General features: G+C 43.1%; 1 protein-coding gene across 2 annotated transcripts in view; it reads left to right on the top strand.

The window, feature by feature from the left end:
- TMEM143 (transmembrane protein 143) overlaps positions 1-13,836 on the top strand; it is a 49,973-nt gene that overhangs the window by 25,870 nt on the left and 10,267 nt on the right. For both annotated transcript variants that reach the window (XM_040325678.1, XM_040325677.1), the window contains exons 4-6: positions 2,449-2,646; positions 4,216-4,352; positions 10,846-11,125. In XM_040325678.1, the coding sequence (XP_040181612.1) occupies positions 2,449-2,646; positions 4,216-4,352; positions 10,846-11,125 (615 nt within the window). The remainder of the gene's footprint in view (positions 1-2,448; positions 2,647-4,215; positions 4,353-10,845; positions 11,126-13,836) is intronic.

Raw genomic sequence — 13,836 nt, 5'->3', positions numbered from 1 at the left:
AGTTATTTACTAGTGTCTGTGTTTATATAGGCTTGGATATTCTGTAAACCATAAACTATATCTGCTATGTAAGATGAGGAAAAAAAACAGGAAATGTGTGAACATGCAATAGCTGTTCTATGATTTCTAGAATGTTATGTGCAATTCGAGAGGAAATAAGGATAACCATATGGTGAAGCTACTGCTATGCAGCCTTCCAGAGTCATACTGCCCTTATAACTGCTTTAGAAGGCAGACACGAGCAGGAATACACCAAAGGAAAATTAATTGATAAATATAACAGATGGAAGGAAAATATTCACAATGAAGAGACAGAAAAAGCTCTTGAGGTGCACGAGAGTGCAAAGCAAAGAAAGCTGAACATGTTTTCTCTGGCCACCTGAAAAAAAACCTGTCCAATATGGAAAGCTAAGCAGCGAAGGTAAGAGCCATTCAAAAGAGAGAGATAAAGCAGTCACAAAGGAAACTGCAGGCACATCATAAAGTGGTACTTTGAACGTGGCTCAGATTGGTATGTCACATGGTTGATGAGTGTAGCCACATAACCAGCACCAAGATCCTCTTTAAAGAAATTGATTTCAGTGACAGTCTTCCTAGCAAATGGGAAAAGTATTACTGCAGAAGGTAATGATCAAGGGTTCTTGAATTGAATCACACCATCTGGGCACAAGCAAAGTATTCAAATGAAAAATGTACAGTATATACCAGACCTAGAATGAAGCCTATCGGTGAAAAACAGTGGTCTCGGTTCAATTCCAAGGTAATCAATGTACAATTCAGAATAACAAGCAAATCCTCTGAAAAGGAAGATTAGATGAACACCTATACAGACTCATCACTGCAGACAAGCAAGCCAAGACTGCCACTCAGAATCCCCAAATTCAGACAAGGGGAAAAAAAAACATTTAAAAGGGAAATGGAAGGAAAAGGTAAGTGAACCAACAATGCACTAGCTTAAAGGAACCTATTTAGAAAATAAAAAACAAACCTTTACAACCCCTTTTAAGGCCTTCTGTACCATCCTGCTTCTCAGTCATTGGTTTTAATATCATGGCTGTTGAAGCCCGGGTAATGAAGGACTGGATTATATCTGTTTTTTTTTTTATTTTTGTTCATATATTACTCAAAGCAAGAAAAGCCACTTTGAGGAAAATCTACTCTGTAGAGTCTCCTCTCCTGGGCATGCTGACATCAAATGTCTGTTTCTCACTTTTTGTAAGGCCACCCATTGGTATTCAGTTCATACATTCCGCAAGTTTTACCAGGTGTATTTCCAGGCCTCTACGAATGCAGCTTTCAGCCACAAGGTTCAATGGCACTCTAAGTTGGGTCCTTGACCCTTATCTATTTTGTTGGGGTCATTGGCACAACTTTATTTGTTGTTTGCCCACCTCTCTGATTTGTTGCTTGGAAATGTCCTAGGGTCTATGAATATCTAGCCCGTGTCCTGAACTGTATGATGATAAAAAAAAAAAAGTTGGCTTGCCCTTTTAGATTTTTAAATGTTGAAGTACAGTACAGGACACCCTCCCCTCTGTTCCTGTGTTAGTCTTCATTGCTTGCTAAAAAGAAAAACTGAGGTCTCTCAGGGTAGGAGTGGGGTAGGGTTATAGGGGCATGTCCAAAAGCTTTGTTAGTGTCCAATCACCTGAAGGTAGCAGCCTACAAGTCAGGGTCTATGAATATTCAGCTTGTGTCCAGTACTATATATGGAAACTACAGGTAAGTCAAAATTTGTTTTTTAAAACCCTTCTATGCAAGGACTTTTATATAAATGATGTAACTTTATGTTTTGTGAATGTCTCAGTGGTATATCTTTATTGTGTTGTACTACATTTTCCAAATACAGTATTTTTGCTTTGATAATGTTATTATAGATCTCTGCACTGACACCTTTATGTTGCTCGGTGTAGTGGCTGATGTGATGAAACAGATTATTACTGACATAGAGAACACTTGTCCAGTGTACAGCAAAAGAATTCTGGGCCCACACAGCAGCTGGGTAGATACTTTTTGGTTCTGTTAAGCCCCATACACACTATCAGTTTTCCTGCTGGTTTTCTCTTCAGGTTTACCAAAACCATGTAGTACAAGGACCTGCCTGATTGCATTCAAATTGAAACGCTTAAGGTTTGACCTCATATTAGATGGTTTTGGTAAACCTGAAGAGAAAACCATCAGGAAAACTGATAGTGTGTATGGGGCTTAACAGTATTGTAGTTGGTACTAAAATAGGGGCCCCACCCCCAGAGGACAAGCTTAGTTTTTGAGCATATTTGGCAAATACCACTTTTGCTGTATATACCCTTTTCCCTTATTTATTTACACATGTAATGGAACAGCGCTATGGGAAATTATACAAAGCTATTGCAACATAATGAGTACTTGCAATGATTGCTTGTAATGTGATTTAGTTTTCTTTATCAAATATACTTTGTCTCTCTTTAGACTTTGTATGATCCCATCAATCCTGACCGTGACGCTGTGCTAGTTTCCAGCAGCCTTACAGACAGCGAAAAGTTATCCAAAGAAAAACAGGTGTTGGAGTATCTGCAGCCAGTTCTGGATCAGGCGAACTTTAATGTGTTGTCTGAGGATGCTTTGGCTTATGCACTAATTGTGCACCACCCTCATGATGGAGTGCAGGTATTTGATCTGTAATTTTATGTATTAACACAATATGCCTGAAATGTGTATTTGAATGCTTATCTATAGTTTGCTTTGTAATGGAATCTATGTTAGCTTGTATGTGAGAGGTTTGAGTTGTGCAGCAATTCTCTGTTTAATGAGCATATCCACATTCCTACACTGCATATGTGAATGAAGTGTCCTATCACATGTCATGTTACGGTGCAGGCATTAAATGATCTTTTATGAACACTGATCTTTGGGCGTGAGGGAGGGATGTAGAATTGACATTATTATTGACAAAAGCTTGGAATTGCAGATCATGGTTATGTAAGACTATATACCAGGCCTGGACTGGGACAAAAAATAGGCCCGGGCATTTTAGACTGAGCAGCCCGGGGGGGCGGCGGCGCTTCAATGGCGATCCCAGCATAGGAAAAAACTATTAAGTCTCAAGGAGTGTAATGCCGGGTACAGACGAGCAAACATGTACGATGAAACCGGTCCGTCGGACCGTTTTCACCGTACATGGCTGCCCGGGGATTTCTGTATGGTGGCTGTACTCACCATCATACAGAAATCCGCGCATAAACAATACGCAGGGCGTGTCCGCGCCGTCGCCGCGATGACGTGGGCGGGCCTGCCAGTTAAATGCTTCCACGCATGCGTCGAAGTCATTCGACGCATGCAAGGGATGGCGGGCGCTCGGACATGTACGGTAGGTCTGTACAGACGACCGAACATGTCCGAGGGGACAGGATTCCAGCGGGCTGTTTTAAAACAAGTCCAGAAATATTTGCCCGCTGGTAAAAGGCCCGGCGGGCAAATGTTTGCTGGAATCCTGCCCGCTCAGGCCTACACACGACCGAACATGTGTGCTGAAACTGGTCCGCGGACCAGTTTCAGCACACATGTTCGGTTGTCTGTACGGGGCCTAAGAGGACACAGGGCCACACATTGAGATTGGAAGGTTTTTGTTTACTGTCGGGGCAATAAGGCTGTGGAACTATCTTCCACAATTGGTGACTGCGGGGAGTATGGATATTTTAAGAGACTCTTAGATGTGCTGCTTAAGGAACTCGACATACAGGGATATGGGAAATAATTATAGACACTGACGCATGTGCGCCTACACAGGTTGGACTAGATAGACTATTGTCTTTATTCAACTGTACCTACTTTGATTCAACCCGTGTGTACAGGTCCCGTGTGTTCTGGCGGGGGGCGGTCCCCCTATCAAAACACAATACCAAAGTGGAGCGATCGCTATACTAACATTGCATAGTTAGTACAGCAAGCTCCTTATCTTTTTTTTTTTTTTTTTTTTTTTTTTCCAGCCTGCTGGGTTGAAGGGGAAAAAAAACTTTAGCATGTATACCAAGCATAACAACCAAATGTTGACAACATTTGGTGCAGATTCCTGCAGACAAGAATATAGAGTTGTAGTATTTTCCCAGTATACATGTGCTACTACATGGATGTTTTTTGTATTCATTTACACACACACGTATGCAAATTTATTGAATAAACTTTTAGTAGAATAAAAGCATAATTTATATAACATGAGAGCCTGCTGTGGATTTTTAGGTTCATGTGAATCTTGACAAATACGAATATATCCAATACTGGGCACTTGGACAGAGACTTGGACCCTTAACCTTCCAGCTGAACCCCAAGTACCAGGAATCGCTCTTCTCCAGAAGTCCTCGCACCCCACCAGAAAGGCAAGACTTGTTTCTGGGTGGTCGTCATGTACAATGTAAATATAGAACATTGCAATAACTAGTATATCATACAGAACACATTGTATGACTTCCTCTGTTCTGGGAATTGTGTATTTCTATTGATGTTAGGGAAGGGCCATGCCACACAAGCTGTTTCATAGAAAAGATTTGTAGCTGCTTCAAACCTCTCATTATATTTATGCCAACTTGTGGTTGGCTGTGGTGTTGCTACTGCTAGCTTCTGTAATATGCAAGCTGCATATCTTCAGGCGTGCCATCATCATCATTCGCAGCACTGGATCACATGCACCGATGCTGGCAGTTTTTGTAAATGTTGCTGAAAGTGAATTATTACAGGAATCGCCTAAACCAGGTGTGTCCAAACTTTCGGCCTTCCTGGGCCATATTGCAAGATGAATTGTCCTGGGCCATACATAAAGTACACAAACAATAAGGATAGATAGTGTAAAAGCATTTTTACAAGAACATTCCAACATTTCATAATTTTTAACCACTTCAGCCCTGGAAGGATTTACCCTTTTAATGACCAGGCCATTTTTTGCGATACGGCACTGCGTCGCTTTAACTGACAACTAAGCGGTCGTGCGACGTTGTTCCCAGATAAAATGTATGTCCTTATTTTTCCCCCACAAAGAGTGTATTTTTTGGTGCTATTTGATCACATCTGCAGGTTTTTTTGCACTATAAACAAAAATTTTGAAACATAATATTTTTTACTTTCTACTATAATACTTATCCAAACTATGGCATGGGCATGCTATGCCCTAGGGCATGAACTTACTGAGACAACACAGAGATCACTGTTCCTGATCACTAGGAACAGCTGATCTCAGTATTGTCCCCTGTCAGAACGGGGATGAATGAATGACTTGTATAGCGCTACACATGCGAACTGAATCGCCTCTAGGCGCTTTTTGCAGCCAGTGTCTGCTTGGCTGGTGCGGTCATTAACCCCGTAGGATCTTGACACGCTTGGGACACAGAGTCGTACACACATGTATACATATATATACTGGGCCAATTTGGCCAGGATCCAATTAACCTACCAGCATGTCTTTGGAGTGTTGGAGGAAACCGGATTACCCGGAGGAAACCCACGCAGACACAGGGAGAACATGCAAACTCCAAGCAGATGGTGTCGTGTTCGGGATTCGAACCAGCGACCCTTTTGCTGCTAGATGAAAATGCTAACCACTACACCACTGTGCTGCCCAGGTCCGTTGGTTTGCGCAGCTAGGTCGCCCTGCCGCAGTATATGTGCGGTGGGCTGTTCGTAAGTAAGTAGTGATTTCCTGTTAGGCCGCATTCATAGCTGTCTCTTGCCTCAGGTTGGACACCCCAGCCTACAAGCATTTGGTGTAAGCCCTAAAGCCTAACTTAAATCCTTGAATTCGGCCTCTTACATGTCAAGTGATAAGTTCTTGTTAGGTCTAAGGAAAGCTGAAGGAGAGAGCTACATTACACACCTTACCCCCACTCCAGCGAGGTCCAGCGCACCCTTCCTTTCCCTTCGGTGCTGTTGCCATTCCCTCTGCATCATCACATACAATGCAGGGCTATTAACCCTGCATTGCACAATGAGTAGGCAACAAGTGTGTATGTATCTGGAAGCGCCTTAGAGAGCGTACCACTGCTGAAGGGATTCTGCTGGAATGTGGAGAGGGAGGCTTAAGCCTCGTACACACGATCGGATTTCCATCGGACAAATCCGTGGAATTGTGTCTGAAGGGCATTGGCTGGGAACTTGTTCTTCATACAGATGCCAGAACTTTGTCAGCCAACATCAACAAAACAACGTGGTTTTTCAGCTCTTCAGCACCACCCCTTGGGCAACTTCTGCTAATGTTGTCTTATGGTTAGCATTGGTTTGGAGCATGCATGGTTGTACTCTGGATTTTTTCTGATGGACTTGTGTACACACGATCGGATAATCCGACAAGACACATTTTGTTAAGCAGGAACAAAGTTTGTCTCTGGACAGCCGCACACTGAACAAATTGTAGCCTTTATTGAAAAAAAAGACAGCACTACGCTATGACTAAGTACTAGTGTTAGTGCGAAACGCGTCAGCAGTTGGGTTTTGTTTTATTTTATTTCACTTTGCTGTGACTTGTAGTGCTGTCCTTTTTTCAATAAAGGCTACAATTTGTTCAGTGTGCGGCTGTCCAGAGACAATCTTTGTTCCTGCTTTGCTAAGTGCATTGCCTGCACCTGAGTTGTCTGCAACAGTGGATGTTCGTCTGGGTTTCCACCTGGAGCGGCTATTCCCCCTTTTCCCAAGACACATTTGTTGTCGTAAAAATTTTAAAGCATGCTATCCAACATTTTGTTGTTGGAATTTCCGACAACAGTTATCCGATGGAGCATACAAACTGTCGGATTTTCGGACAAAACCCTGCCATCACACATTTGTTGTCTGAAAATCCGATCGTGTGTACGAGGCTTTCGTTTCACACTCTGAATATACTCAAAAGTGTGCCCCATCATCAAAACAGCCCAGCATTCGAGTGAAAGCTGTTACAGGTATGATAGAGGTGTCACCTACCCTTTATACCTGTCAGCAGCTTTCAGTATTCTGTAAGTTCTGTAAGGGCTCGTACACACGATAGGTTAAGCAGAGGACAACGGTCTGATGGACCGTTTTCATCGGTCAAAACCGATCGTGTGTGGGCCCCATAGGTTGTTTAACCATCGGTTAAAAAAAGCCAACTTGCTTTAAATTTAACCGATGGATTCCTAACCGATGGGTCACAACCATCGGTTAAAAATCCACGCATTCTCAGAATCAAGTCGACGCATGCTCGGAAGCATTGAACTTTGTTTTTTTTCAGCACGTCGTCGTGTTTTACATCACCGCGTTCTGACACGATCGTTTTTTAACCGATGGTGTGTAGGCGCGACGGACCATCAGTCAGCTTCATCGTTTAACCGATCCTTCAGACCATTCTCATCGGATGGACTGGTCGTGTGTACGAGGCTTAAGTCTTCTTTTTTTTATTTTTTTTAGCAACATCATGAGAGGTTTTACAGTTGCTTCAAACTACAGATAAAAAAAATGCTCTTGTGACAACCCTAATAGAAATTAAGTTTCAAAATTCAGGATTATGAAAAAGTAAACCTGTCCAGATAGGAGCAGTTCAGACTGGTAAACAATTCAAAATCTGCATATGAAAACAATCGGTAGATCCAGAGTTATAGGCAGCTGAAGCTAAATCCACTTTCCCTGGAAGAGCTGAGTTTACTTCTATCCCTCCTTTCGTCATTGGTCAGCAAGGTGGTCCACTTTTAATAGAGAATGGAATAGAGTAGTGAGGTGTTTAGAACCGTGTTCTGCTGCCCATGTTCTCGTTAAAGAGGAACTGCAGTCTGCTCACATAATTTGTAATGAAAACATATTTGCCTTTCTGAAGCTTCCCTCCAACCAGTTTGCATATTATTTTATATACACTTGTGCGCATACGTTTTTATACCCTGGCAGAATGTATGATTTCTTGGCCATTTTTAAGAGAATATGAATGATGAAACAAAAACTTTTCTTTCACTCATGGTTAGTGTTTGGCTGGAGCCATTTATTATCAATCCACTGTGTTTACTCTTTTTAAATCATAATGGCAACAGAAACTACCCAAATGACCCTGATCAAAAGTTTACATACCCTGGTGACTTTGGCCTGATAACATGCACACAAGTTAAAAACAAAGGGGTTTGAATGGCTATTAAAGGTAACTATCCTCACCTGTGATCTGTTTACTTGTAATTAGTGGGTCTGTATAAAAGGTCAATGCATTTCTGGACTCCTGACAGACCCTTGCATCTTTCATCCAGTGCTGCACTGACATTTCTGGATTCTGAGTCATGGGGAAAGCAAAAGAATTCTCAAAGGATCTGCGGGAAAAGGTAGTTGAACTGTATAAAACAGGAAAGGGATATAAAAATATATCCAAGGAATTGAGAATGCCAATCAGCAGTATTCAAACTCTAATCAAGAAGTGGTAAATGAGGGGTTCTGTTGGAATCAAACCACGGTCAGGTAGACCAACTACAATTTCAGCCACAACTGCCAGGAAAATTGTTTGGGATGCAAAGAAAAACGCACAAATAACTTCAGGAAAAATACAGGACTCTCTGAAAACGTGTTGTGGCTGTTTCAAGATGCACAATAAGGAAGAAAGATGGGCTGCGTGGTCGCGTCACCAGAAGAAAGCCATTACTACACAAATGCCACAAAGTATCCCACTTACAATGCGCCAAACGGGACAGAAACAAGCCTCAAACCTTCTGCCACAAAGTCATTTGAAGTGATGAGAGTTGAGACCAAAATGTTGCATTTTGGCCACAACCACAAACGCTACATTTGGAGAGAAGTCAACAAGGCCTATGATGAAGGTACACCATTCCTACTGTGAAACACGGAGGTGGATCGCTGATGTTTTGGGGATGTGGGAGCTACAAAGGCACAGGAAATTTGGTCAAAATTGATGGCAAGATGAATGCAGTATGTTATCAAAAAATACTGGAGGAACGTTTGCATTCACCAGCCAGGAAGCTGCGCATGGGACGTACTTGGACATTCCAACATGACAATGATCCAAAACACAAGGCCAAGCCGACCTGTCATTGGCTACAGCAGAATAAAGTGAAGGTTCTGGAGTGGCCATCTCTGTCTCCTGACCTCAATATCCTTGAGCCACTCTGGGGAGATCTCAAACGTGCAGTTCATGCAAGACAGCCCAAGAATTTACAGGAACTGGAGGCTTTTTGCCAAGAGGAATGGGCAGCTTTACCATCTGAGAAGATAAAGAGCCTCATCTACAAATATCACACAAGACTTCAAGCTGTCATTGATGTTTAAGGGGGCAATACACGGTATTAAGGACTGGGGTATGGAAACTTTTGATCAGGGTCATTTGGGTGATTTCTGTTGTGATTATGATTTAAAGAGTAAACACAGTTGATTGATAATAAATGACTTCAGCCAACACTACGCATGAGTGAAAGTTTTTGTGTTATCATTCATATTCTCTGAAAAATGGCCAAGAAATCATAAATTCTGCTAGGGCATTGAAACTTATGAGCACAACTGTATACTATGATTCTGTACTTGCCAAATATGCTGCAGTAATCTCCCTCCACTAAGTCCAGCCGCAGCCATTTTAACTGTGGGCAGTTGAAGCTGCTGCCTGTTCACTTCCTGGATTTACACAGAGGCACACCTCGAGCTCTGCAGCTCTCATTGGCCCTCTTATGAATCACCCCTCCCTTCCTGGCAAACTCGTACGAGGGAGAGAGATGTGCATGATCTCATAAGCCTAAGCTTTTTTCCAGACAAACAGGAAGTGGGGTGTATAAGGTATTTACTGGCAAAAAAAAATGTTCTACTATCTAAAGTTAAAACAACAATGGCAGAAGATTTCATAGATGGAAAGATGAAAAGTTCTGCTTTTAGGAGATTCATTTTATCAAATTGTCCTTATCACCAATGTCACTACAAATTAATATGAGAGTAAATCCAAATTTTTGAGATTTCACCAGACAATAGAGGGGAAATCATCCAATGGGACACATTTATTGTGGCACCTGTCCAAGGGGTGATTTCCCCTCACATTGGAAAGATATCCTTTCACTTTCTGCTGAGACTACAAGAGAGGGAAATTAAGTGAAGAAAAATCTCTGTAATGACACACAGATGGGAAAAAATCATTCCCTACTCTAGCCAAAAAAAAAAAGTTTTATAGCTTTATGTACACTGACAGCGGTTTTAACCCTCCCCCTACTCTGTCGAAACTGAACAAATAGTTTTGGCTTTAGCTATAATCTAAATTGTCTAAAATAATTTATCTATACACACAATTCAAATAATTCCTAACTAGCGCTGCTTACTATGTACTATAGTGCCCTTCAAGTTAAAGAAAAACATACTTGGCATACTGTAGCTGCTGACTTTTAATATTAAGACACTTACCTGTTCTGAAATCCAGTGATGTCGGCACTGCAGGCAATGTTTCCATCGGCTCTCAGGTGCTGCCGCCGGCATTCTGCGCTTTCTGAATGGCCCGGCGGCAGAGGAAGGAGGAGGGGGGCCAAACTTCCAAGTCATTTTGCTGCAGCGAGATCTTTCAGAAGTGGGGACAGGTACCCGCTCCCCGCTGAAAGGTGCCAAATGTGGAACCTGGGTGTGGGGGGGGGGCTGATAAGTGGAGCTTTCACTTTTGGGTGTAACTTTGCTTTAAGCACCCTGAACCACAATCTATGGGCTATATATGAAGTCATCCGAACTTGAAAAACCCTCTAGAATATTCATATTTTTTTTTTTGGATCTTCCATACATTATATATCTTCTTCACTAATATACCTGTACATTTAATAAGAGGGGCACGCATGGTGAAAATGCCTAGTATTTGACAGCAATTACCTGTTATTATTTTATTGTTTGCAGTTATAACTTCTAATGGTTTAATTTCTCTTTCATCAGGCGTTACTTTAAGCGGGTTCTATTAGCAGCTCGACCTAAAAACTCCCATATGATTTTAAAATGCTTTAAAGATATACCCCTGGAGGGGTTAGAGCAGCTGCTTCCTGTGATAAAGGTGCGAACGTCCAGCTTTGATCGCACTTTATTGAACATTATGCTGCTAGTTAGCGGAGGCATCGTGTTTGTCAATGTGGGGATGGTGGTCCTTTCAGACCTGAAGATTGGAAGTTCCTTGCTCTTCTTCTTGTTTGCTGGATTCATGACTTTCCGCGCTTGGAAGGTGAGTAGTCGGATAATAAATTCATATTTATTAATAAATAATATGCAGCACCCAAATCTTTTATAGCTTTGTCTAGGAACGTGTGCAATGGGAATATGGAGTATTACCTAACTATGAAGACTCGCTCAGATTTACCACAGAAGTTTAATGATTAGGGATTGAGAACTGCCTCTATCTGCTGGGGTTTTGCATGTGCTCCGCACTTTTACCCCTCATACAGTGTTAACCTCTTGACACTGGCCATACACGTATATGCGGCTGCTCGTGGGCCTTAGAGGCCACATATATGCATATGGCTGGCGTCAAGAGGTTAATGCTGAATAAGGGGTAAAAGTGCGGAGCAGTGCTGAGAGCGTGCGCCCTGCACACTCCCAGCATGGTAGCCGGCAGGGATCGGAAAGCTGCTAATGCATAATTGCAATCGGGAGCTTTCTGATCATGTGACAGCCAATTGCAGCGGTTACATGACACGGATGCCCTCCTCCCAGCTTTTAGAACTCGTAAAGGGCTGGAAGGCGGTCAGCATGAATTGGTTACGGAAGACCTTTCTGTTGCTGCTGCTCTGGAGTGCAAGTGAAACATGGCATCCTCTTCGGTTCATTTTGCTTCTGCCCACAGTGACCTGCTCACCTTCAGCTCCTGTGGTTGGAAGCTTTTTCTAGAACTCTGTTCTCACTGGCAGGCCCTGCAGTGTTGGCAGTAACCTTAGTTTGTCAGACACTAGCGGACTAATCTAATCACTATGGAAGTCAATTCTTTGATCATAGAACACCCGGAGCTCATCACCGCAGCCTTGAACTATAATGTGGAAGGGTTGTTAGAAGTCTCTAGCCCCTCCAGGATGGGTTCCCTGTCAGTGAATATGAGGAGGACCCTCTGGTTTAAGCTTCGGGCTGTAAAACCTGCTTGCAAAATGCTATTGCTTTGCATGCCCTTTGAGGGATGTTTTTTCATAGCTGTCCTGGATACTTCCATTAAGGATGTTACAATGAGAAAGAGTACCCATCTTTCTTGGCAAAAGAATAAGAACTTCGGGAAGACCGAATCAATGTTGGAGACCAAAAAGAGTCTTTCCCATTCCATCTACAAACCCTTGACTTCCAAGTCCCTCAAGCCTTTCTACAAATCTTTTTTTTAGCATGAGAGTGCACCCTCACTTGCTAAAGTGTGTGTATGTGGGGGGGGGGGTGTTCCAGGGGCTACAGCCAAGTCTCACTCCCAGCACCCTCCCCAATGGGTGGGTCTTTTGGAGAAGGGCGTTATCACCTCAGTCCCTGCAGCAGTACATTCCCAGGTGTTTTACTCCAACCTGTTTACAGTTCCCAAACAAAAAGGGGGCATCTGCCCCATCTTGGATTTTAAGGCTGTAAATGTCTACATTCAGCCTACTAGGGCAAATAGAGATGGTGAATCTACCCAGCAGGGACACAGACAGCAGTAAAAAACCTGAAAGGGGTATGAACCCTTGCCCCTCACATCATCCAAAACGAAAACAAATAGATTTAGCTTCACATACATTTTAAAGATATGATGCCACTTGCTGATCCTTCAATTGGTATACTAATCACTAAAGGAGTGCTATGGAAGTCCAGCACTGTTCATGCTTAGTTATCCTACTTGTTTTCATTTGATATTTAACCGTTTAAGTTCCAGGTGCAATTTTTTTTAAATGAGGTTGGTACAGCAGCTGTTTAAGCCTGCGCTGTTGGCTTTAGGACCAAAAGGTTTTTGAAGGTGCTGACCAGCTTCTGCATTGGAACCGCCAGGTGTGACATCAGTGACAGCTGGGGTCCAGTATTAAGCCAGGGAGCTAAATGAATGAGCTTCTGAGCTTTTGTTCCAGGTACACAGCACTCCATAGGAACACTCTGGAGCAGCCAGTGATCTTTTCCTAATGTTATGCAAAAAAAAATATTCTAAAATTATTTTTTTTATGCATGCATGGCATTTTGGCATCAAAAGGGGAATCCTAAAATGAAAGCAAGCCTAAGGCCCCATACACACGGGAGGATTTATCCGCGGATACGGTCCAGCGGACCGTTTCCGCAGATAAATCCTCTCGAGGATTTCAGCAGATTTTAATGCGATGGAGTGTACTCACCATCGCATTGAAATCCGCGCCGAAATCCTCTGGCGATGACGTGTCGCGCCGTCGCCGCGATTATGACGCGGCGACGTGCGCGACGCTGTCATATAAGGAATTCCACGCATGCGTCAAATCATTACGACGCATGCGGGGGATCCCTTCGGACGGATGGATCCGGTGAGTCTATACAGACCAGCGGATCCATCCGTTGGGATGGACTCCAGCAGATGGATATGTTCTGCATGTCAGCGAATATTCGATCTGCTGGAATCCATCCCAGGGGAGATTTATCCGCGGAAACAGATCCACTGGCGTGTACACACCATAGGATCTATCCGCTGAAACCCATTTGCTGGGATTTATCTGCGGATGGATTCTATGGTGTGTACGGGGCCTTAGAGTCGGTTCACACAGCAGCGGCACGACTTCGGGGGCGACTCTGCAAGTCGTCCTGAGGACGACTTCAGAGGCGATTTGCAAAACGACTTCTGTATAGAAGTCAATGCAGGTCGCCCCGAGCCACCCCCGAAGTCGTACAGGAACCTTTTTCTAAGTCGGAGCGACTTGCGTCGCTCCTATTAGAACGGTTCCATTGCATCGAATGGGACGCGACATGTCAGGCGGC

Source organism: Rana temporaria, chromosome 10 (assembly GCF_905171775.1).
Source record: "Rana temporaria chromosome 10, aRanTem1.1, whole genome shotgun sequence".
Taxonomy (NCBI): domain Eukaryota; kingdom Metazoa; phylum Chordata; class Amphibia; order Anura; family Ranidae; genus Rana; species Rana temporaria.
Note: the sequence above shows the minus strand (reverse complement) of the source record. Positions and strands in the feature narration are given on the sequence as shown.